General features: G+C 37.6%; 1 protein-coding gene across 3 annotated transcripts in view; it reads left to right on the top strand.

The window, feature by feature from the left end:
- Window positions 1-22,630, top strand: part of PKHD1 (PKHD1 ciliary IPT domain containing fibrocystin/polyductin) — a 471,024-nt gene that overhangs the window by 393,649 nt on the left and 54,745 nt on the right. For 2 of the 3 annotated variants that reach the window (XM_045071248.1, XM_045071247.1), the window contains exon 62: window positions 20,869-21,880. In XM_045071248.1, the coding sequence (XP_044927183.1) occupies window positions 20,869-21,880 (1,012 nt within the window). Of the gene's footprint in view, window positions 1-20,868; window positions 21,881-22,630 lie in introns of those variants that run through there. The other variant, XR_006604139.1, reaches the window with a different exon arrangement.

Raw genomic sequence — 22,630 nt, 5'->3', positions numbered from 1 at the left:
ATTGGAAGCACATGAGCTATCCCTAAGGAATTATAAGTATGCACCTGCCCTTTGATTGTAGTTTTTGACTTTGTTGACATGCAGTATGCTGCTTGCGTTCTTGTATTCCAGATCTTAGTGAAACTGAATTTTTAGCTGTCTTTAAGGGCCCCCCAATTTGTTTTGAGCTGGACACCAAGCAGAGATCACCTAGAGGGCAAATTCGTCTGTAGCCAGTTCTCAGTGAACTTCCAAGAGAGAGCAACACTTTCACTAAAGGGAGCCTCCACTTTTAAATTTTTTTTATTTGAGAGAGAGCACACAAGCAGGGTAAGGGACAGAGAGAGAAGCAGACTTTCTGCTGAGTAGGGAGCCCAATGCGGGGCTTGATCACAGGACCCCAGGATCATGATCTGAGCCAAAGGCAAATGCTTAACCAACAGAGCACCCAGGTGTCCCTAAATGGAGCCTCTACTTAAACAGTAGGTATAGTCTAGGTTAGAAAGGGCATTCAGCCTTTCCTCTTGATACTGCTTCTAAACCAACTTGGACCATAGCCTTGTTTGTTCTTCATGTCTGTGTACTTACTCATTTGCTGATATAAAACATGGATATTGTGTGATAGAGTAACTAACTCCAGTTAGCAGATAACCCTCAAATCTCAATTGTTCAAAAAAAAGGACAATTCCCCCCAACCCCAATCTCAGCCTAAAGAAGACTGAGTGGCTCCTGTGGCAGCTGTGCTCCTGGTGGTGACTCAGGGATCTAGGCTGCTTTGGGTCTGCCTCTGCCATTTTGGGGTCCTCTATAACCAGCTGCAAGTCCAGTTTCCTTATCTGGAAAAAGGAGGTGATAAAAATGTACTTCTCAGCTTGGCATGATGACTAAGTAAAATGAGACACATTGAATGACTCTTGTAGTACCTGTTGTAGAGGACACACAGAATTTTGATGTTTCTTCCCTCTGACTGTCTGAGGCACTGGGACAAGAGCAAAAGTTGCCAAGATGAGTAAGGCAGATATTTGTACTCAGATTGCTCAGGAGTTTCACTCTGAAAAAGAAGGCATATTTTTTTTTTAGAAGGCATATTTTTAAACTAGAAACTTGACTCTACATAAGTTCCATGAAGGCAAGCATTGTGACTCTTCTTTTATTTTTAGCTACATATTTCTAGAGTCTAGATCACTATCAGCATAATGATAAGTGCTCAAAATATAGAGTTGAATCAGTGCTTAAAATGGCAGAACTATACAATGAAGAAGCTAGAAAATGATACTCATTTCCTGTTTTCTCTCATCACTCTCCCTTCCCCAAGAATTTACAAAGATTCAAGAAGCTAAGTTAATACATAGAATGACTATGGATTTCCTGATTCTATACCAGATTTTATCCAAATTAAGAGTTCATCTTGAAGTATCCCTACATGTAAACCATAGCACATGTAAACATAGTACAAACTGTTAATAGTTTTTAAATCTTATATATAGTTGAGTAGAACTAAAATTTTGCTCATCAGTTATTTTTTTCTCATGTCAAATCTGTAGGTAATGTTTGGCCGGCATCTACAGATATATTTTGCAGTAGCTGTTCTTATAACACTACTTTGCCTCTAGTTCGTAGAGCCCTGGCCACAAATAAGCCATTGTGTCTGGAAGTTTGGTGCCTGTTGTGCATCTAAGTAGTCTAGCTATGTTTTGTTCCTCCAAGTTGAGTTTCAAAATGTCTTTAAAACCCCTTCACCTTGGTGAATTGCATTGTACCCGTTTTTAAGGGGAGCCATTGAACTTGAAAGATGATGTGGAATTAGCATCCCTGGGATCCCCTGGCTCAATAACTTATTTGTAAAAATCTTAATAAATCATTTGTTCAAATGACTGAATGATGCCTGGTTAACTTGATCATGCTTGCCATCCATGCTCCCTTCTGGCTTGCAGGTATTGGCCTCCATGAGCAGATTGCTTGGGTGACTGCCTCCTCCTTCAATTCTCTTTCCCTTGCTGTATTTCATAGACATTAGTGCAGTTAACTTTTATGCAATCTCTTTATAGGTAAATATCCATGTATATTGCTTTGTATCATATGATAAAGAAACTGAGGTGCATGGTGGTCTGTTGTCCATGGTCATTAGTAGTAGGAAGAAAATACATTGGAATTGCCATCTTCAAACTGTGTCCCTGTCCGTTAGATCACAGCACTAATCTTGGCAAGATACCCCTTGGCTTTCTTTCCCTTTAATGGCTCACCATGAACACGATGCACTCATGATGTCCTCCATCACTTCCTCCTTCCAAAAATCGTATCATTGGCAGACTGTCCAGTCAACATGCCTTTCTGTGAGGCTGAAAGAGACTGTGCTATTTCTGCCAAAAAATGGACCATTTTTTTTTTCTCCTCCAAAGGAGAAGATCTGGACATAGCAAAAGTAGAGACAGCTGTATGCGTTTTTTACCTATATTAGAACTGCCAAAGCCCAAACATAAGAACTCATTCTGAAACACTTCAGCATGTCTCTTCTGGGCTTGCAGAAATCTTTTACCTTAATTACTTCAGTAAACTTCTGTGCACAATATATTGAGGAAATGTCATCTTTACATGGCGAGGAAGGTAGGTTTGTAGAGATCTGTGAGACAAGTTCAGGTATTAGATGAAGCAAATATTGAGATAAACTGTATGAATAAAATTTATGTTTAGAAAGGGAAAAATTCCAGTCCAAATATTGAATGAGAACTCAAACATTTCATGTCCTAATCCTCTATCTTGAGGAAAAGAAAAGGAAAGGAAAGAAAAGAAAAGGAAACAAAGATAGAAAGAAGAGAAAGAGAGGAAGGAAGGAAGGAAGGAAGGAAGGAAGGAAAAGGGAAGGGAAGGGAAAGGGAAGGGGAGGGGAGAGGAAGGGAGGGGAGAGGAGGGGAGGGGAGAGGAGGGGAGGGGAAGGGAGGGGAGGGGAGGGAAGGGAAAGGAAAGGAAAGGAAAGGAAGGAAAGGAAGGAAAAGGAAGGGAAAGGAAAGGAAGGGAAAGGGAGGGAGGAAAGAAGGAAGGAGGGAGGAAGGGAATTAAAGTCCTTTTATGCTTTTTGTTCCCTTCCCTAAAGCAGGATATATTATGTATGTGTAGAGAAAGACACACAAGAGGAAAGGTGCTGTATCCATCAGAGTAGGCTAGGTTAAGATGCCATAATGCACAACTTGGAAATCTCAATACCTTAAAACAACAAAGGTCTGTTTCTTGCTTACTCTTCTTGTCTGTCTTTGGTGGGACCCAGGCTGAGAGATAAGTCTCCATCTTGTACTTTGGTGCTCACAGCCTCAGAGACAAACTTTGAACTTTTAGAGCAGGTGTTGACAAACATTTTCTATAGAGGGCCAGACAGTAAATATATCCAGCTTCAACTTCAAGTCCATAGAGTTTCTGTCACCGTTACTCAACTCTGCTATTGCGGTACCAAAGTGCAGTTTACAGTAGCGTATACTATGTAAACAAATGACTATGGACTGTGTTTCAATAAAATTTTATTCACAGCAGCCAGTGGGCTGGATTTGGCCTATGGCTTATATTTTGTCAGCTCTTTCAATTAACTTTAATATCTTAAAAAAGACACTTGTTACCTCTGCCCAATAATTGATGACTAATGATTCTACTCAACCATAAGAGGATGGGGAAGTACAAGCCTTTCACTTCCTGAGATCACCTCAGCCTGTATAGGTATTCACACACATACTCAGAAAATGATGTAGAAAGGCTTGACAGGTTATATCCATAGCTTCACAATGTTTGATGAAGCTACTGCTCTTCCACAATTTCTTTGCTCCCTCAGTTTTCTCTTTAACTCAGCAAAACAGACTTTGCAAGGTCATGGTGTTCCTTTGTTATTTAAGAGGCACCAGGAGTGACCAGTCAAATAGAAAGGACACTGCTCAGCTGTGTTTATTCAGCCTTGATGGCCGTACAGGGTGTGAAGAGCTGGAGTATCCATTGCATGAAATCTTCACATTTGCAACTCTGATGGTGAACTAGGATATGCATCCTAGGAGCAGACCCTGGGAAAGGATTGGGACATAGAGAGGGAGGGGTTTTGTCAGATGACATTCCTCATAGTGAAGGGCACAGTCATTTTCTCACAGACTGACTTTGGAGACATTTCCTAGATGTAGCATTAGAGCCTGTACACCAGGAACAATGACGAGATGGGGTTTTCAGTTTGTTTTACTATATATTGAGTCTCCCTTAAGCCTATTTTACCACGGAATGGTGTCACTTTCCGTATTTGGTTTTGGAGCAAAACCCACCCTCCTAAATCACAGCCAACCCCATTTTTGCTCCCTCCTGGTTCTTTATTGTCTTATAAGGTCAAATGGTTCCTTAGTTTTGGTTGACACACTTCTTTCTGTTTTTAGGAACTGCTCTAAGAGCACAACTTAAAGAATCTGTTTAATTTCACACAATTCAATTCATTTACATTTCTGACTTTCTCTGCAGAAATAGTTGACTAGATATAGAAAAAAAATGTATGTTTAACCACTTAAACTGTCAGTCAGTTAAAACAGACATTAGGAATTTATTGTATAAATAGTAGACTCAATAGATTGAGACATCTATTTATTAAAATAAATTTTAAAGAGATAAAAACAGAGAACAGAATATAGACTCTAAGATCTGTTAGTTGGGGATGGCTCTCGACTCCCCCAAATAGTGATACTTCTTGTGAGTATGAGAAGATACTAGAGGCAATGGTTACTTGACCATGACAAAGAATATTACTTTCAAAAGAGTGAAAATAATCTTCATCTAAAAAAATATTTTCAAGGTCCAGATGATATTTTTATTGACGATGTACTATATCTTGTAAGTAATTGTAATTGACTTTGGTGAAAATGCTATTATGGTTTCCCCACACAGGTTTTAAATTTTATTTCCCAGATCAGCTGCTAATAGCAAGGCATCCTAGAGAAGAGCTCTAGTGTTTTCAAATAGGCTGTTATCCAAGTTTCTTTGTTCGGAATAATACTAATGACAACAGCAATACTTATTAAGTCCCAGCCACTTTTTGAGCCTTTTTTCCCTTTCTCCTTAGCCTCTGGCAAACATCATTCTATTCTCTGCTTTTATGAATTTGAGTCTTGTAAACACCTCTTTTAAACATTATCATACAGTAATTATTTTTTTAGACTGACTTATTTTTCTTAACATAATGTCCTCATTTATCATTTATATTCCTAAGCCCTTTAAAATACACTTAATTTTATAGCAACCTTATGAGCTTCATACCCACTTTGCACAAGTGGAAATTGAGGCACAGTGAAGATAAGTTGCTTGCCTAAAATCGTACAGAGAGTAAGTATCAGAGCTAGGATTTAAACCTAGGCAGTTTGGACCAGAGTCCATAGGAACAACCACGGAGCTAGAACATCTTTCTTTCACAGCTAGAATAATGGAGTTGTTACTGAGATTCCCGTAGAGGAGCAGAAAAAAGGTAAGGACTTATAAACAACTAATCCATGTAACTGAGCAAAATCTGTGCTTTTTTGGTGCTTATCTAAATTGACCACAGACTCCTCCAATACAGACAACAGCACTTATGTTGCTGGGAGTGTGGAGATAAGGAAAGATGCGAACTACCTTTCTTTCAGCAACTGTCTGATGTAGAAAGTTTCCTTTCTCAAATAAAGGAAACATGAAAGAGAAGGAAGCCCTCATAAGCTTCAGTTTGCTGTCCCCAAGTAATCAATGGGGTGGGTCATTATTGTCACCAACCTCCCCCTTTCCTTTAAATTGCCTTCCTTGGCCTTTCTGCCACAAGTTCCTTTGGAAACTCTTTGCCCTACCTGAGTTTCCCTACATAACATTCTTGCCCTGCGAAGAAGATGAATATAAAATATCAGGCAAAGGTTTTGTATTCCCAGCCCAGATCTTTATCTCAGAATAAAAGAGGGAAATTTATCTCTTGTGAGTCATGGGCATTGAGGAGCTGGGAACATTTCACTGGCAGGGAGAGTTGGCAAAAACAGTCCTAGTGGATTTCAAGTTTATTTGACTAATTCTTTCACCACTTGTCAAACGAAACTACTTTTGTTTAGGTAACAAAACAAGCTGTTTCCTCTGCCATTTCTCCAGTGAGTAGTATAGGCACTTGTGGCGAACACACATTACTGCTAACTGTTATGATGTTTGCTGTCAAATTCATTTATTTATACAACTGCTGTAAAAAGCCCGAGGCCCATAAGCAGCCATGAAAGATTTCAGAGTCATGGTGTGGGGTCATGAGAGGGAAAAAAAAAGTCTCCACTGGTTATGAGAAAGGAACTGACACAGGAAATGGTCACATATGGCGCAGATTTATTGTGTCCGGGGCTTCCCATTCAAATCTCATTACGACCACAGCTCAGAGCTGGGCATGGCCTAGTCACATTCATTTTAGTTCTGGCATCCAACAGAATTACTGCTGCAGCTTCCAACTGAGGGCTGGAGAGGTGATAAGTTTATCATTCTGGGGAAGGAGCATGCTCAGATTGTATTTGTAAAGAAGGCTGTTGGCTGCCCTGCCTTTAATCTAACCCAGGAACTTCACCGTACTCAAAGATGGAAGGCAACGTTTGCTAGCAAAAAGGAAATTGGAAGGTGGAGAGAAAGGGGGAGTGGGGTGGAGAGTATTACCAAAGGAATGAGGGGGAATGTTAAGATTAGATTAAAGGGTTGAAACCATCTTGAATTTTGGAAGTTTATATTGATTTCTTGATTGTGGAAAAAATACACATCCTGCTTATAGACGTGTGTGTGTGTGTGTGTGTATTTCTTTCTTGCACATATTTTCTAAAATCATAGACAGGATGTCTACATTGTAGCATTTTCTTCACCTGTAACTTGTCTCTTTTAACACTGTTAATTATGAATGCTTGCAACACTTAACAGGTGCTGTTTCAGACTACAAGGCAAATGTTATTGATTTGAGATGACAATGGTGCCAAAAAGGCAAAAGAAGAGTGCAAAGTATCTTAAAAACTACTCCTTTTTTGATTATGGCTAATGTAGCAACTTATATTTATTAGCACAAGTTTGTTCCTGACTCTGTACATACGTCACTTCATGTAACTCTGTCCATCAGCTTTTCAATCCCTTTTACAAATGAGTTAACTGGGTCAGAGAGAGAGGATAAGTAATTTGCCCATGGTTTTGCAGGTAGAAAGTGCAATGCAAATCTCTCTGGCTAGAAAACCTGATCTCTTACCCGCCAAGCTGTACTTCCTGAACTTGCATTTGCTTTGGCTGTTTTCAATGTAGTAGTCAGAGAATAAAAGTCATAATTGAGACCATACCCATTGGTGTTCACAGGGAAAACCATAATCAACAAAATAACAGAAACATAAAAACATTTTCTAAGCTACTTCTACTAAGCAAAATATAGATGATATTTCAACACAGTAAAAAAATACAAACATAGTCTTCTGGCATTTGTTTGAATAGACTTTATCCATAAAAATATGTGTTTTTTATTTGAACAAAACAAAAATAGTTTGATTCAGAAGAAGGGTCTATATGATACGTATCTGATGCTCTTCCCTCAACTTCATTGTTATTTTATCACTTTCCTCTCCCAATCATTTTTTCCCCTCAAAGGTAACACTTCTCTAAAAAGGAAACAAATATTTGGAAATACTCATCAAGAGAACTTAGTCAAGACAGAAAGACCTTCCACAGAAGGCCTTCTTGCTTCATGTGATGGTTGGTTTTATATAATGTTCCATTTTTCTCAGATTGGTTTGGAAATGTATTCCTGTCCAAAATAGACCCAGGTTCAAGAACTTTGGTGAGATTTCTCAAGAAATTGTAGCAAATCCTATAATCTAGAGCCCCTGAAGTCCATACTTTCAGAAGCTTGTATTTCTCATCTTGCCGCTTTCTGCTCTTGTATGGTATCTTGGGTTCTATACTGCTATCTCCACACTTGGGACTTCTCTTTTCCACCCCCTCATGACTCCCATGCATTGGAAGCCACTGCACCCTGCCAATCACCAGCTGTAAGAGTGCTGTCTTTTTCAGTAAGAATCATGCCAGAAGAGACTATGCTCCTAAACACCACTGTTCAATGAATTATGAAAGTGAAGCTGGAAATACCTTAATTTTGAAGCTCCCAGGGCTGAACTTTGAATACATTAATTTTTCAATTTAATGAACTTTTCAATTTCCCAAATTACATTATCTTATAATGCCATCTGTGTATGTGAGTGTATGTATAAGCCTATCTATCTTATCTCTTTTATAATGACTAGTACTATCATATTGTGATCTCTCAGCAGAATTTACAGACCTCTAGACAAGTTAGACAAGTTAGCAAAACTGTGTTTTTTGTCATCCACACTGAACCTATGCCACCTAAGAACATCCTTCTCAAGTCACCTTACAGATATAACACACAACCATTATTTTTGAAGTTTACAAAAAAGACCTCTTAGCTAGAATTCCTCAGTCTAAGAAAGTGGACAGTTTTTGTCTATTATTTCTAGTATGGCCAAGAAGTTTTCTTTAATATTTCTTTCCAAGATTTCAGTTACTCTCTTTGTGTATTTAGGAACACAGCTTTGAGATTTTGGAGTCTCACTCTTCATAGCCTGAGGGTCTACAACAACATCTATAAATGGGGGGTAAATTCAACCTGTCTACATTTTATTTGATCTGTGACCATTTATATTTGTTAAATTAGAAATAATGAGGTGTAAATGTTGTTTGACAGAAAAGAATTGTAAATGATTTCCTTTCATTTTGTGAAAATAAGAGAATGATTATATATTTTGTTTTTGTCAAAATCTCCTATGCTTTACTGTACCATGAATTGGGAAATCTATCACAAAATGGCTAAAAAAGTTATTGAGGGAAATGGTGATGTTAACCTCAAGGAAAAAAATCATTAATGTTGATGTATTTCATTCAATTTTAAACATATAAATTTTTCCCTTTTGTTGAAAGGGGAAGATGGAAGGATTCTGTGTGCCTTTGAGTCAAAACATTTATTTTAAAAATACCTTTTTTGAGTCAAAACATTTATTTTAAAAATACCTTTTTTTCCTTCCTCCTGACCCATTTTTCTAAATAAAGGATAGAAGTTGTTTCTTTTTTTCCCTTTTCTTTTAATTTTTTTTTTTTCCTAGCAAAGATGACCCCTTTGGCATATTTTCTTTTCAAATGTGAAATGAGGTGGAAAATCCTCATTTCACGACAGGAAGGACAAATATTGACACAAAGTTAATATTTGTTAGACCCCTGGAAGCAACCTGAGTATACATATACACACTCACACGCATACACACCTTCTCCTTTTTCTCCTCCTTCACCAGACATACCTAACTCACTTCCTGTCTTAGCTTTTAGGTCTGCAGTTTCCGGTCAAGGGAAAGGTGGATGGAGCATATTGTATGTCTGGGATATTCTCAGATGTTAAAGTATACACAAAGCAAATGTTCATGTGCACACATGCACACACAAATACAACCTGCTTAATCTAATTTCCCCCACTTAGAGAAGAGCTTCTGGACTTTATCACTGTGCTTGTCCATCTTGAATGCAATAGCATATGCCAAGCCAATACTTACTGGTCACTCAGCATTTATTAAGTCCTGTCCACTCTTGCCTGTTTGAGAGGAATGCCCTGGGGTGACTGGGCGGCCGGTCCTGACAGGCTGTGTCACTTATCTCTTCACATTGATTATGAAAGTCAGCTGTGGCCAGACCTTGCTTTTTTCCCCTTCTCTTCTCAGCCCCTCTTACAAGCACCCCTGCCTGGATTTTCATGAGGAAATAATCAGATTAGGCCTTTCACGGTGAGTTCATATGGAGTTCTCTTTCTCCAGTGTGCTACTAACTGAATAAACGTGTTTAGTGGTAAATTGTAAATGACATTATGATTACCAAAGCCAGCATGGGTTTCATTTAAAAGTGATCAGAATTGCAGACCACAAAAATCGTGACTGGCAGATAAGGCCTTTTGGAGAAGTGGGAAAAAGAAAAGACAGAAACAAGTGAGAAAGATAATCATTACTCAAAGCTAAATCTTCCCCAACTGAGAGAAGCAAGAGGGAAAGAAATCCACAGGAAGAAAAGATGGAACACTGTTTCGAAAGGAAGCTAGACTGTCACCATGGGCTTCTGCCTGCTGTGGCCAGGACAGTCAATGATGACGTCTGCTGGCCATGTTCACACTCCTCTCTTAAGTAGTGTGTGTCCTCTCGCACAACTAAGAACCACATTATTTAGCTGCTCTGGAACCCTCTTGCATTGCCTACATGTGCTTTATTTTTGCCTCCCATCAAAATGAAAATGCTAGAACTGATTACTCTGGAGATGACATAGGAGAGTGGATGAAAAGATAATGATAAACCACACTGTCTCTTAGTCACTGTTAAGTGCTGGAGAAATAAAAATAATATTTCTTATTTATGAACGCTAAGACTCTAAGTTTTGCTATAAAATGGAATAATCAATGTTACTTGCTGATAATCTTTAGATTGGTGCCTTTATTAATCGTGTAGCTATGTGTTTAGACTTCTGGGAGAGGATGCTAAAATGTTAAGAAGGCCAAGTGATATAAAAAAGCAAGCAGACTCTTACCAAATGTATGATTTGACAAATAACTGCAAATAACCCAAAACCCCTCCCTGAGTTGCTTTTGCTGGACTTTGTAGGGAGAACCCCTGATGACCATAGCACTTCTCTGCCAATATTACCCATCGTAGCTGACTACAACTCAAAGTGAAGTTATTTGGATTATGTTGCTTTTTGCTTCTCCCCTTTCCTCATTACTAAGTAATTGTGTGAGTTGAAATTGGGAGTCAGTTTTCTACCTATGAAGTAGGGATAATTAAACTTGCCATGAAGAAGTTTTAAGTAAAGGAGGTTAGGGAAGGGGGAAGGATGGAAGGGAGGAAAAAAGAAGGAAGGAAAGAAATAAGGAAGGAAGAACCACCAATCTGATGGCTTGAGGACATCTTCCTCTGATTTCTAGTCCTTATCCCAGCCTGTCCCCCTTCCAGTTACCACTTCCATTAGTCTGTGGATTTGTTGTCAGATATTTCTATACCTGAAGCCCTCCTAAGCAACTATTTTATATTAGTTGCAGCAACCATGAATGGTCACCATCTGTCCACCTAAGACCAATGTAAGCAGTAACCACAGCCATCCCCCCCCCCCAATAAGCTGTGAAATCCATAGGATGCCTCTGATAGTGTCCAACTTCTATACCATATTAGAGAGTATAAGGGTATAGCATATTTTGCTTACCATCACTGCTTCCTGAAATCACCACCGCAAGTCCACTATCTACATCTCCTGAATATGCATCTCTTGTCTGGTTATTCATGGGTTCACTCAAGCTTTGACACTCTTTCCCCAAATCTTGCTCCTGATTCTGTGTGGAACTCTTAAATTAGAATCAGGAAACTACTGTCTATTTTCATAGAGTGTTCTGGAACACTTTTACCTCAAGCCTATCTATTGTCACACCTTCAAACCTTCTTCTTCATCTTCAGTTCTTCTCCATTTCGATGTTATTCACATGCTCTATGTGATATCTATTAAGGAAAAGCTCCTGCTTCTCTGAGGCTGGTGACATTAGACTCATGACCTGCTCTCTCTACTTGATGTGTTTTATGTTGACATAGTAAGCACTACTTTTCATCCCCTGAAAGACACTGAAACTATTTCACAGTTTCCTTCTCCGTTCTAACTCTGCCATCATTTTTTCCAAGTAACTTTTCCTTAAAAAGGTGGTGCTTTCCTTAACAGATATGACATAGAGCATGTGAATCACATCACCACCAACTTTCAAAATCACAAACTCAAGTATCCTACTCAAAGACCAAGGTTTATGTCTTTCCAGCTCACTTAGTCAAGGGTCCCATATAGATATGTATATATATATATCTAGATATCTATCTATATATATATCTATAGATATGAAATATATCTATAGATATATATATCTCCTTGCATTATTTCCCTCCTTATGCAGCTGAGATACGCTATGCTTTGTTACAATTGGTTCTTTGAAAATATCTTTAGTAGCTGTGACTCTGCCCCTTTGTCCCAGTCATAGACAAAAACCTAAGGTTCAGTGAACCCAGCCATTTTGTCTTCTGTCTTCCCATGACATCTTACTATAGCCAGGACATCTATTCATCCTCTCTCTGCAACCCAGGCTGACTTACTGTGAAGGTGATGGAGTTGAGGTTCTTGATTACACAGGCCACTTCCAAGATTCCAGAAGAAATGCCAGCAGTGTGTTTGCATAGCCCTATGTTTTTTTAAAATTTGCAAATTGGAGACACTTTAACCAAAATTTAAGATAACAACCCTCTTCTTGCTCTATATTCTCCTTCATCATAAGTACTGTGGGGATGGGTGGCAATGGACACAGCATTTTTAAGATCTGGCTAAGGGGGAGTTGAGCTGGACATGCATTTGATATGAGTTTAAGAGGGTGTGGTTTTTGTGGTACAAGATCACTGCTAATGAAAATTCCTACTAGCCATTTATGTCATCTCACCCATGCTGTGACTCACAGGAGCCAGACGCTAGGTCTCACATGTTGTGAATGTATCTTAAGGCATGCAAAGGTAATGAGAAGTAGAGGAGAAGTAGGTTTTTGGTTGACTTTGCCACAGAAGTTACTCTATAAAAGTTATTCAAATATTACAACTCATACATGAGGAAGACTTTGTAAGAAACTTCCCACATTTGACAGTCCTGAACATTTATATGTTACCAATCACAAGTTGTGAAGCTAAAAGGAACTTTTCTAAACTACCAGTGGTAGAAAATAAATGTCAGTCATCCAGGTTAAAGGCAAGACTGAATCACCTTTCCATCCCCCCTGTAGAAAATATTACAACATTGTTGTCATATAAAAAAGCAACACAAAAGCATACAAGAAGAAATTTTTTAAAAAAGCATACGGTGGTATGTTGGGTACCTAATTCACAGTATTAATTTTCCCTAGATTTTATCATGTTTATGGTATTTATAAAGTTTACATTTTTAACTGTGTTGTGACTTTTTTCTCATTTTAACTAATAGTTACTCATTTTGAATTCACAGTTTTGTATTTACTTTTACAGAATGGTTCCCCAAGGTTGTATAAGCACTAAAATCTGAGAGACTGGGTTCACTCCCCTTGCACAATGACAGTTTCCCACCATTTCATCCATCTGCAAACATTCCACCCATCATCTCTCCCTACATTCCAGCCGCCAGCATATATCCTCACGCCTGACTTCCAGTTGATGACCTTGTTTTGCCTCACATGTCCCAGCAGATGACTGCCTTCAGCCTGCCTCTCACCTTGACCTACCTGCACACTTTCTGTCCTTCCTACTCCAGGAGACATGGAATTTTTGAACCATAATAGTCCACCCATTTTTGAAAGCTCTGGACTCCATTCTCCCTTAGCCCCTCAAGGAGTTTACTCTGTCCTTCACCCATTTCCCGCAATGCCAGTCTCTCCCTTTTTATGGATTCTCTCTTACCTGCAGAATTTTAGCTATTGTCTAAATGCAACGATCTGACTTTGGTTTCCTATTACACGTTATAAGGTTCTGAATTATCATAGTTATGCTCTAGCTGCTTTTCATGATCTCATCTTGAGTGCCAGACCAAAGTACTTCAATAAAATTAGGTATTAATTATTTTAAAAGAATCTACTTTTCAGCTCACGTAGGGCACTTCCTTTATATAGAATTCTTATTGTCAAAATTCTAAAGTAGAAATTCCTGCTAGACGTAAACCTGTTCTATCAGAGATGACTGTATATTGCTGTAGTGGAATTATTTTGGTCTTGGTTTTGTGTGTTTTAGTGGAATTATTTTGGTCTTGGTTTTTGTGTGTTTTAACTTCCTTTGTAAAGAAGAATTTTCTAGTTAACTATAATAACGTGTACACCATGTAAATAATTTCTTTTCCCAGTGGGTTACTTGTATGCAGTTTTATTTCCTTTACAAAGAGGTGGGAACAATCACATCCTAATCATCATTTTCACACTACTGTCAAAGACACCTCAGCACTGACTTCTGAGACATGTGGGCCAGAAAAACGCACATAAGCTGGACAGTCTGAAGATATTATTAATATGTTATTTATTACAGGTTTTTTATGGTGTTATTCCTAAGATAGCAAGAAAGTAGTGTATATGATTTTGGAGAAAAAAGTGTTTTGTTTGTTTTATATTTTGTCAAAAAGACCTGAAACAAAGAAGTAATTTAAATATTCTTTATACTTACATTGGATCAAATGGGTATGTCTTCCATTTTATGGGGATTTGGGAAGGAAGGCATGGGGATAATATTTTATAATAACCAATGTTTTATGAAACTATTTTTTTTATTTAACTTAGGAGATACTAATTATTGACTTCATGAAGGTCAGAGTGGTAAGTCTTCAAACAAATGTCTCAGACATCAGAAAACATGTGTTCCTTTTTTATTTTAAGACTTTATTTATTCATTTAAGAGAGAGAGACAGAGAGAGCGCACATGCAGGGGGAAAGGCAGAGGGAGAGGGAGAAAGAGAAGCAGACTCCCTGTTGAGCCAGCCAGGAGCCCTATGCAGGGCTTGATTCCAGGACCTGGAGATTGTGACCTAAGCGGAAAACAGAGGCTTAACCATTTGAGCCACCCAGGTGCCCAGCATATGTTCCTTTTTTTTTTTAATATAATTTTTTATTTTTTATAAACATATATTTTTATCCCCAGGGGTACAGGTCTGTGAATCACCAGGTTTACACACTTCACAGCACTCACCAAAGCACATACCCTCCCCAATGTCCATAATCCCACCCCCTTCTCCCAAACCCCCTCCCCCCAGCAACCCTCAGTTTGTTTTGTGAGATTAAGAGTCACTTATGGTTTGTCTCCCTCCCAATCCCATCTTGTTTCATTTATTCTTCTCCTACCCCCTTAAGCCCCCATGTTGCATCACCACTTCCTCATATCAGGGAGATCATATGATAGTTGTCTTTCTCTGCTTGACTTATTTTGCTAAGCATGATACGCTCTAGTTCCATCCATGTTGTTGCAAATGGCAAGATTTCATTTCTTTTGATGGCTGCATAGTATTCCATTGTGTATATATACCACATCTTCTTGATCCATTCATCTGTTGATGGACATCTAGGTTCTTTCCATAGTTTGGCTATTGTGGACATTGCTGCTATAAACATTCGGGTGCACGTGCCCCTTCGGATCACTACGTTTGTATCTTTAGGGTAAATACCCAATAGTGCAATTGCTGGGTCATAGGGCAGTTCTATTTCCAACATTTTGAGGAACCTCCATGCTGTTTTCCAGAGAGGTTGCACCAGCTTGCATTCCCACCAACAGTGTAGGAGGGTTCCCCTTTCTCTGCATCCTTGCCAGCATCTGTCATTTCCTGACTTGTTTATTTTAGCCATTCTGACTGGTGTGAGGTGATATCTCATTGTGGTTTTGATTTGTATTTCCCTGATGCCGAGTGATATGGAGCACTTTTTCATGTGTCTGTTGGCCATCTGGATGTCTTCTTTGTAGAAATGTCTGTTCGTGTCCTCTGCCCATTTCTTGATTGGATTATTTGTTCTTTGGGTGTTGAGTTTGCTAAATTCTTTATAGATTCTGGACACTAGTCCTTTATCTGATATGTCATTTGCAAATATCTTCTCCCATTCTGTCAGTTGTCTTTTGATTTTGTTAACTGTTTCCTTTGCTGTGCAAAAGCTTTTGATCTTGATGAAATCCCAATAGTTCATTTTTGCCCTTGCTTCCCTTGCCTTTGGCAATGTTCCTAGGAAGATGTTGCTGTGACTGAGGTCGAAGAGGTTGCTGCCTGTGTTCTCCTCAAGGATTTTGATGGATTCCTTTTGCACATTGAGGTCCTTCATCCATTTTGAGTCTATTTTTGTGTGTGGTGTAAGAAAATGGTCCAATTTCATTTTTCTGCATGTGGCTGTCCAATTTTCCCAGCACCATTTATTGAAGAGGCTGTCTTTTTTCCATTGGACATTCTTTCCTGCTTTGTCGAAGATTAGTTGACCATAGAGTTGAGGGTCTATTTTTGGGCTCTCTATTCTGTTCCATTGATCTATGTGTCTGTTTTTGTGCCAGTACCATGCTGTCTTGATGATGACAGCTTTGTAATAGAGCTTGAAGTCCGGAATTGTGATGCCATCAATGTTGGCTTTCTTTCTCAATATCCCTTTGGCTATTCGAGGTCTTTTCTGGTTCCATATAAATTTTAGAATTATTTGTCCATTTCTTTGAAAAAGATGGATGGTACTTTGATAGGAATTGCATTAAATGTGTAGATTGCTTTAGGTAGCATAGACATTTTCACAATATTTATATGATACTATATGTGGAAAACCCAAAAGATTCCACTCCAAAACTGCTAGAACTTATACAGGAATTCAGTAAAGTGTCAGGATATAAAATCAATGCACAGAAATCAGTTGCATTTCTCTACACCAACAGCAAGACAGAAGAAAGGGAAATTAAGGAGTCAATCCCATTTACAATTGCACCCAAAACCATAAGATACCTAGGAATAAACCTAACCAAAGAGACACAGAATCTATACTCAGAAAACTATAAAGTACTCATGAAAGAAATTGAGGAAGACACAAAGAAATGGAAAAATGTTCCATGCTCCTAGATTGGAAGCATATGTTCCTTTTATAGTAAAATGTTCACACACACAGCTTCAAAACACACAAAAAAGTAATACATTAGGAATAGAAACAATGTGTGTAATGGACATTGCACTAGCTACCCTGAATAAGAAAGGTTATTTAGTTTAAATAAGTAAATAATTTCTGCATGTTTAAATAGCTGTATGTGTCTGGCATTTTATCTTTATCACATCACAGTGCTTAAGAATAACAAAAAGGCAACTCACTCCTAACGGTGAAAAGTGACATAGTAACAAAATCTCCTTTCTGCTAGCAGGTTAAGCATGCACAAGGCATTCAGTAAATGTTTATTGAACTTCTTGCCTGGTTTTTAGGATTCATAATCTAACTCATACAAAATTCTGACCAGTTATGAAGATTTGACAATGACTTCTACTCCATCACTATCACCTTGTTTCTTCTTGTCATGTACATGAGTCCTGGACCCTCCAGGGTATACTTATGGTTTGCAACACAGGCATTCCACACAGGTTGTGCTTTCTTGAACTTATTCACCCTTTCTCCGACCCTTTCTTATACAAACACTTCTTTCCTCCCTCATTCTATTCTTCCTCTCAAGATCCGGCCTCCAGGAGTGCCTGGGTGGCTCAGTGGGTTTAGCAGCCCAGGTCAGGTCAGCTCAGGTCAGCTCAGATCAGGTCCTGATCTTAGGGTCCTGGAATTGGGTCCTGAATCAGGGAGTCTGCTTTTCCTTCTGCCTGCTGCTCCCCCTGCTTGTGTACTTGCTCTCTCTCTCTGGCTCTCCATCAAATAAGTAAATTAAAAAAAAAAAAAAATCTTGCCTCCAACATGGTTTGTTAGTCATATTCTGCTCCATTCAATGTCACTGTGAAATAAGGAGCTTTGGATCCTGCAGGTAGAGTGGCTTGGGGGTCCAGCTTTCTTGGTGGACTAGTTTCTGGGAGTCACATGTAAGAATAAATGAATGAATGAAAAGAACTCTATACTACACTACTTCAAAGGTATGCATTCTACTGGTATAGCTCCTATGTCATATTAGTTTAAAAGAATATTTGAATCACATTATACATCACCTACTTTTGTTATTTTAGCTTTGGAAGACACCTGCCATTAGGAATAGAAATAAATAGAAACTCACCTTTATACATGTGTATTTATTTAATGACTTAGTTAAGAAAAAAATGTTTTGTCAAAACAGAACCCTTTTATAGACAAATCAATTATGTGATTTAGGAATATAAGAAAATTCTTATTAATATAATCAGTTATAATTTCAATCTTGTGGTTTCATTTGAAATAGATGAATTTCTCAAAGTATTGGACTTTATCATATATTAGAGTCAATTCAAGGAACAGATCTCATAATAACTTTTTGTAGTCTGTTCTGTTGTTGTTGTCAGAAGTTGGTTTAAAATGTATTCAAGCTATAGAATAATAATCTTATAACTAAATACCTGGGAAGAATAAATAAAAATTATTTTAAGGGTCCCTGAGTGGCTCAGTCAGTTAAGGGTCTGCCTTCAGCTCAATCAGTCATGGTTCCAGGGTCCTTGGATCGAGCCCCATGTCAGGAAGTTTGCTTCTCCCTCTCCTCTGCAGATCTCCCTGCTTGTGTGCTCACTCTATCTCTCTCTCTTTGTCAATTAAATAAATAACATCTTTCAAAAATATGTAAAAATAAGATTCTTGCAAAGAACATGATACATCAAGCAATTAATACATATTAAGAAGCATCTACTATGTTTGTGGTAGGCTCTTAATCCCTGTGGTAGTTTAAATAGGAGATATGATTCCTGGCCTTGAAAAAATAACCCTTTAAGGGCACCAAAACCTATAAATTCTACATAATTTATCAAAACACATTTCTTTAGTAGCAGAGTGGTTGAGAATCATATCAAGTAAGATTGCTTATTTTATTTAGGGACAGCTCCAAAAATTTAGCAGTCTTCAGGGATCACTTTAAAAGACATTGTATCTTCTGATTCAGAAGCAGGAGAAACAAAATTAGAAATCTATAGACCTGGATGAAATGTGAACAATTAATCAGCATGACATCAACATGGCTGGAAAAAAAATGTGTTAAAAAATGTGTAAAAAAGAAGGAGAGTGAAAGGTAAAGTTTAGAAAAAGGGAAGTGGTAAGTGTCAGGGTTTTTTATGAGAGAAGCCCACCTAACTATTTCATTTCAAAAGGACATATTTGTAGTAAAGACTGTTGTATCAGAATCTCAGAGTACATGTGTGTTAAGATCATGGAATTAATTCCCTTCATACTGGTTCCATGCTTTTGGAAACAACTGTTGTTTTAACATTAGTGTTTCTGTATTATATGACCATACGGAGAAAACATGTTATGTAAAAATAACTCTTCTTTTATTTTGATAATTAAATCTTTATTTTTAAAATTTTTTGTTATTTTTATTTTTTTTAAAAAGATTTTATTTATTTATTTGAGAGAGAGAGAGACAGTGAGAGAGAGCATGAGAAAGAGAGGTCAGAGGGAGAAGCAGACTCCCCATGGAGCTGAGAGCCTGATGCGGGACTCGATCCCGGGAATCCGGGATGATGACCTGAGCTAAAGGCAGCCGTCCAACCAACTCAGCCACCCAGGTGTCCCTAAATCTCTACTTAAATTAATAACTTAGTATTCAATTTGGTGATTCTATCTCTTTGAGTTAGAACAATCTGAATTTTCCGTTTTATCCTGTGTTTGTTTTCTACTTGTCTATTTCAGCTTAGTTGTTGAATTTGTTAGCATGAGGTGGTTTGTAGTAGTCAATTTTTGTCTGTAGGATCTATAGTAATAACCTTTTTCACCCCTGAAACTGGTGATTTGTGCTCTCTTTTTATCTTGATCTGTCTAGTGAAGGGGTTAAACAATTTATTGATATTTTCCAAGCATCAAATTTTAGCTTTGTTCACTCATTCTCTTTTTGTTTCTTTACTTCTTTTCTATTTCATAGATTTCTGATATTTTATTTATTATTTCATTTCTTCTATTTCTTCTGGATTTGTTTTGCTTAATTTCTGAATTTGTAAGGCAGAACATTATTACTTTCAGACAACTCTTCTTTTGTAATATAAGCAGTTAACATTATAACTTTCCTTCATAGCACTGTTTTCATCGCATCTAACAAATTCTGACATGCTAGAATTTTATTATTATTCAGCTTGAAATATTTTATAATTTCCCTCATAATTTTGACTATTATTATTATTATTATTGTTGAGGCACAAGTAAACCATGTGGCCTGCTCCCAAAGCAACATTTTGGTAGTTAAATTTATTGATGTCATAGACAGCATTGGCACAGATTTCTAAACATATCATATGGAAGGAAGGATATAGGAGGAGGCTATATCATGTCCAAATATAGTAATTTTATTTTTTGGTTCTAGTCCTGAGGCTAATTTGATGAACTTGAAGTTAAAGGCAAATTAAAATATCTTGAAAATAATACAAGATAACTTTGTGAATATCAATTTTAAATCAATGGGATTCTGTTTGTTGGAAGTTAAAATATCCCTATGGATTTAGAACAAGAATGGCTTGTGTTTCATAGACAGGAGGACTAAGAATGGTAAAAATAATGGATAATGCTTTTTCTCTAAATTCTTGATTATCCTGAATAATCCTCAACTTGTGCTCTATTTAATGACAATACTCCCCAAATTACTACTTTCTTCTTTTTCTTATACTTTTTTCTAGTTCTTTGTGTTTAAAGAAAAGAGAGAACAAGAAAATTATATAGTCTGACATCCAAACTCTTTCACAACCTTTCACAATAAACCTCTTCAATTTTAATACACCTCCATAAATTTTCCATTCCAGCCCCTTCAATCTACCTCCCTTTACATTGACTTAAATATTATTACCTCCTCTCCCCATCCTTTTTCCATTATGAAGGCCTTAGTGATTATTCCTTTTCCTTAATTATATGACTTATTCAAATATTTTTTTCACTTAGCTATTATGTCCATTTTTACATTTATATAATGCATATTATGTATTTTTGTTATTAATAACTGTTATTTAATATATGTATCCTGTTATTTAATATATGTATCCTTCCGTATTTTACCCAGACTTCTTTGCATACTCAGTATCTAAGCACACTTAAAAGTCTAATAAATGTTTCATAAGGTTACAGGTGATACTAAGAATGATGGATTGCAAATCATCTTTGAGAAGTTGTGGTTCATATATCACTTACTTTCTTTTATTTTATAGGTACATTTAGAGAAGAACAGAAGTGCACATACAGAGCCCTGATACAAGGCTACATTTGCAAACAGACTGACCAAGTGATCTTAATTCTTGACAATGTTGATGCCACCTGGGCCATGAGGAAGTTATATCCAGTTGTATCCATTACTCGTGATTTTGTTGACACATTTAGTGGTGTAAATTTCAATACTCCATGTTCTGCTTCAGGATCTGTATCTACTTTCTATTCCATTTTACCCACCAGAGAAATCACCAAGGTTTGCTTTGTGGAACAGCCTCCCCAAGTGTTGCGTTTTTTTCTACTGGGAAACAAAAGTGCCTCTAAGCTTCTCTTGGCTATATTCTACCATGAATTCCAGAGCCCCCGTGTTTTCATAGGGGAAAGTTTCATTCCACCCATTCTGGTTCAGTCAACTTCCTCATTGCTGGATGAGTCTCTTGGTTCTAACTACTTTAGCATCTTGGATAACCTCTTGTATGTTGTCCTACAAGGACCAGAGCCCATTGAGATACGCTCAGGAGTCTCCATTCATTTGGCCCTCACTGTGACATTTTCAGTACTAGAAAAGGGCTGGGAAATCATTATCCTTGAAAGACTAACGGACTTCTTGCAAGTTCACCAAGACCAAATTAGGTTTATTTATGAGATGTCTGGCAATGAAGCAACCTTAAAGGCCATTGCTGACAATAAAGCAAAGAGAAAGCGCAATTGCCCAACTGTGAGTTGTGCCAGTCATTACAGAGTTGGTCAACGTAAACCTCTCATGATGGAAATGAGTTCATATAGTGTCCCACCAACCACTGTGGAAACTGTCTCAAAAGTGATAGTCATTGAAATTGGTGATCTGCCAACAATAAAGAGCACTGGACTGATTTCATATTTATCAAGTAACAAATTACAAAATTTGGCTCACCAGATTATCACTGCTCAGCAGACTGGAGTACTAGAGAATGTTCTGAATATGACTGTTGGGGCCTTACTGGTAACTCAGTCAAAGGGAGTCACTGGCTATGGGTGAGTACTAATTATAATATCTTTTAAACAAGGACTGATTTCTTGAGTGCATATGTCACTGACTTCCATTGAATCATATAACCTGTCTGTTTCTTAAGATAAGAATAAAAACTTAGAGAGTCACTTAGAGACTTAAATTAATGAAGTTTTTTAAATTAAATCTATATTCTTCATGACTATTCTATATCTTGGATGTTTGAAGATGTTATATTTTGGTACCTTAAGGTGAAAAGCATGTAGGAACAAATTTTTCCAAAGCAGTTTGTTTTTAGTTCATTTGTCCATTCTTTTATTCATGTAATAAATTTAAGTAATAGGCTTTGCTAAGGTGAAACAGATATGATCTTTGCCTTAAGGAACAGAAACACAATGCATCACAATTCCAATGAGCTACATGTGGAAAGGTGAGTACTGAGGAGGATGATAATAATTCATCCTACGGGAACTTGGGAGTGGACTTATGTTTAGGAAAATTTTGGAGGGATAACTAGTCATTTACTAGGGTAACACAATTACTCTCATTAGGTTTTATTTAGCCTAGGATTATAAAGCCCTTGAGAGGATGCCTTTGTCAAATTGTATGCTGCAGGAATACCCCTGTTGTCAGCTATGTTTATGGCAGAGACCTGTGTCTGTAACCTCCTTTGTGCTATGTTATTCTGACTGTGAATGCTTATGTTTTGGAGTCCTTCACCAGATTTTTGTTCAATAGACATTTCAGAATTAAATTTACCTGAATGTTTTTCTGAG

Source organism: Mustela putorius, unplaced genomic scaffold (genome assembly GCF_011764305.1).
Source record: "Mustela putorius furo isolate JIRA1106 unplaced genomic scaffold, ASM1176430v1.1 tig00003983_pilon_pilon_pilon, whole genome shotgun sequence".
NCBI classification, from domain to species: Eukaryota; Metazoa; Chordata; class Mammalia; order Carnivora; family Mustelidae; genus Mustela; species Mustela putorius.
The sequence above is the reverse complement of the archived record's forward strand: the minus strand, read 5'-3'. Positions and strand labels throughout refer to the sequence as shown.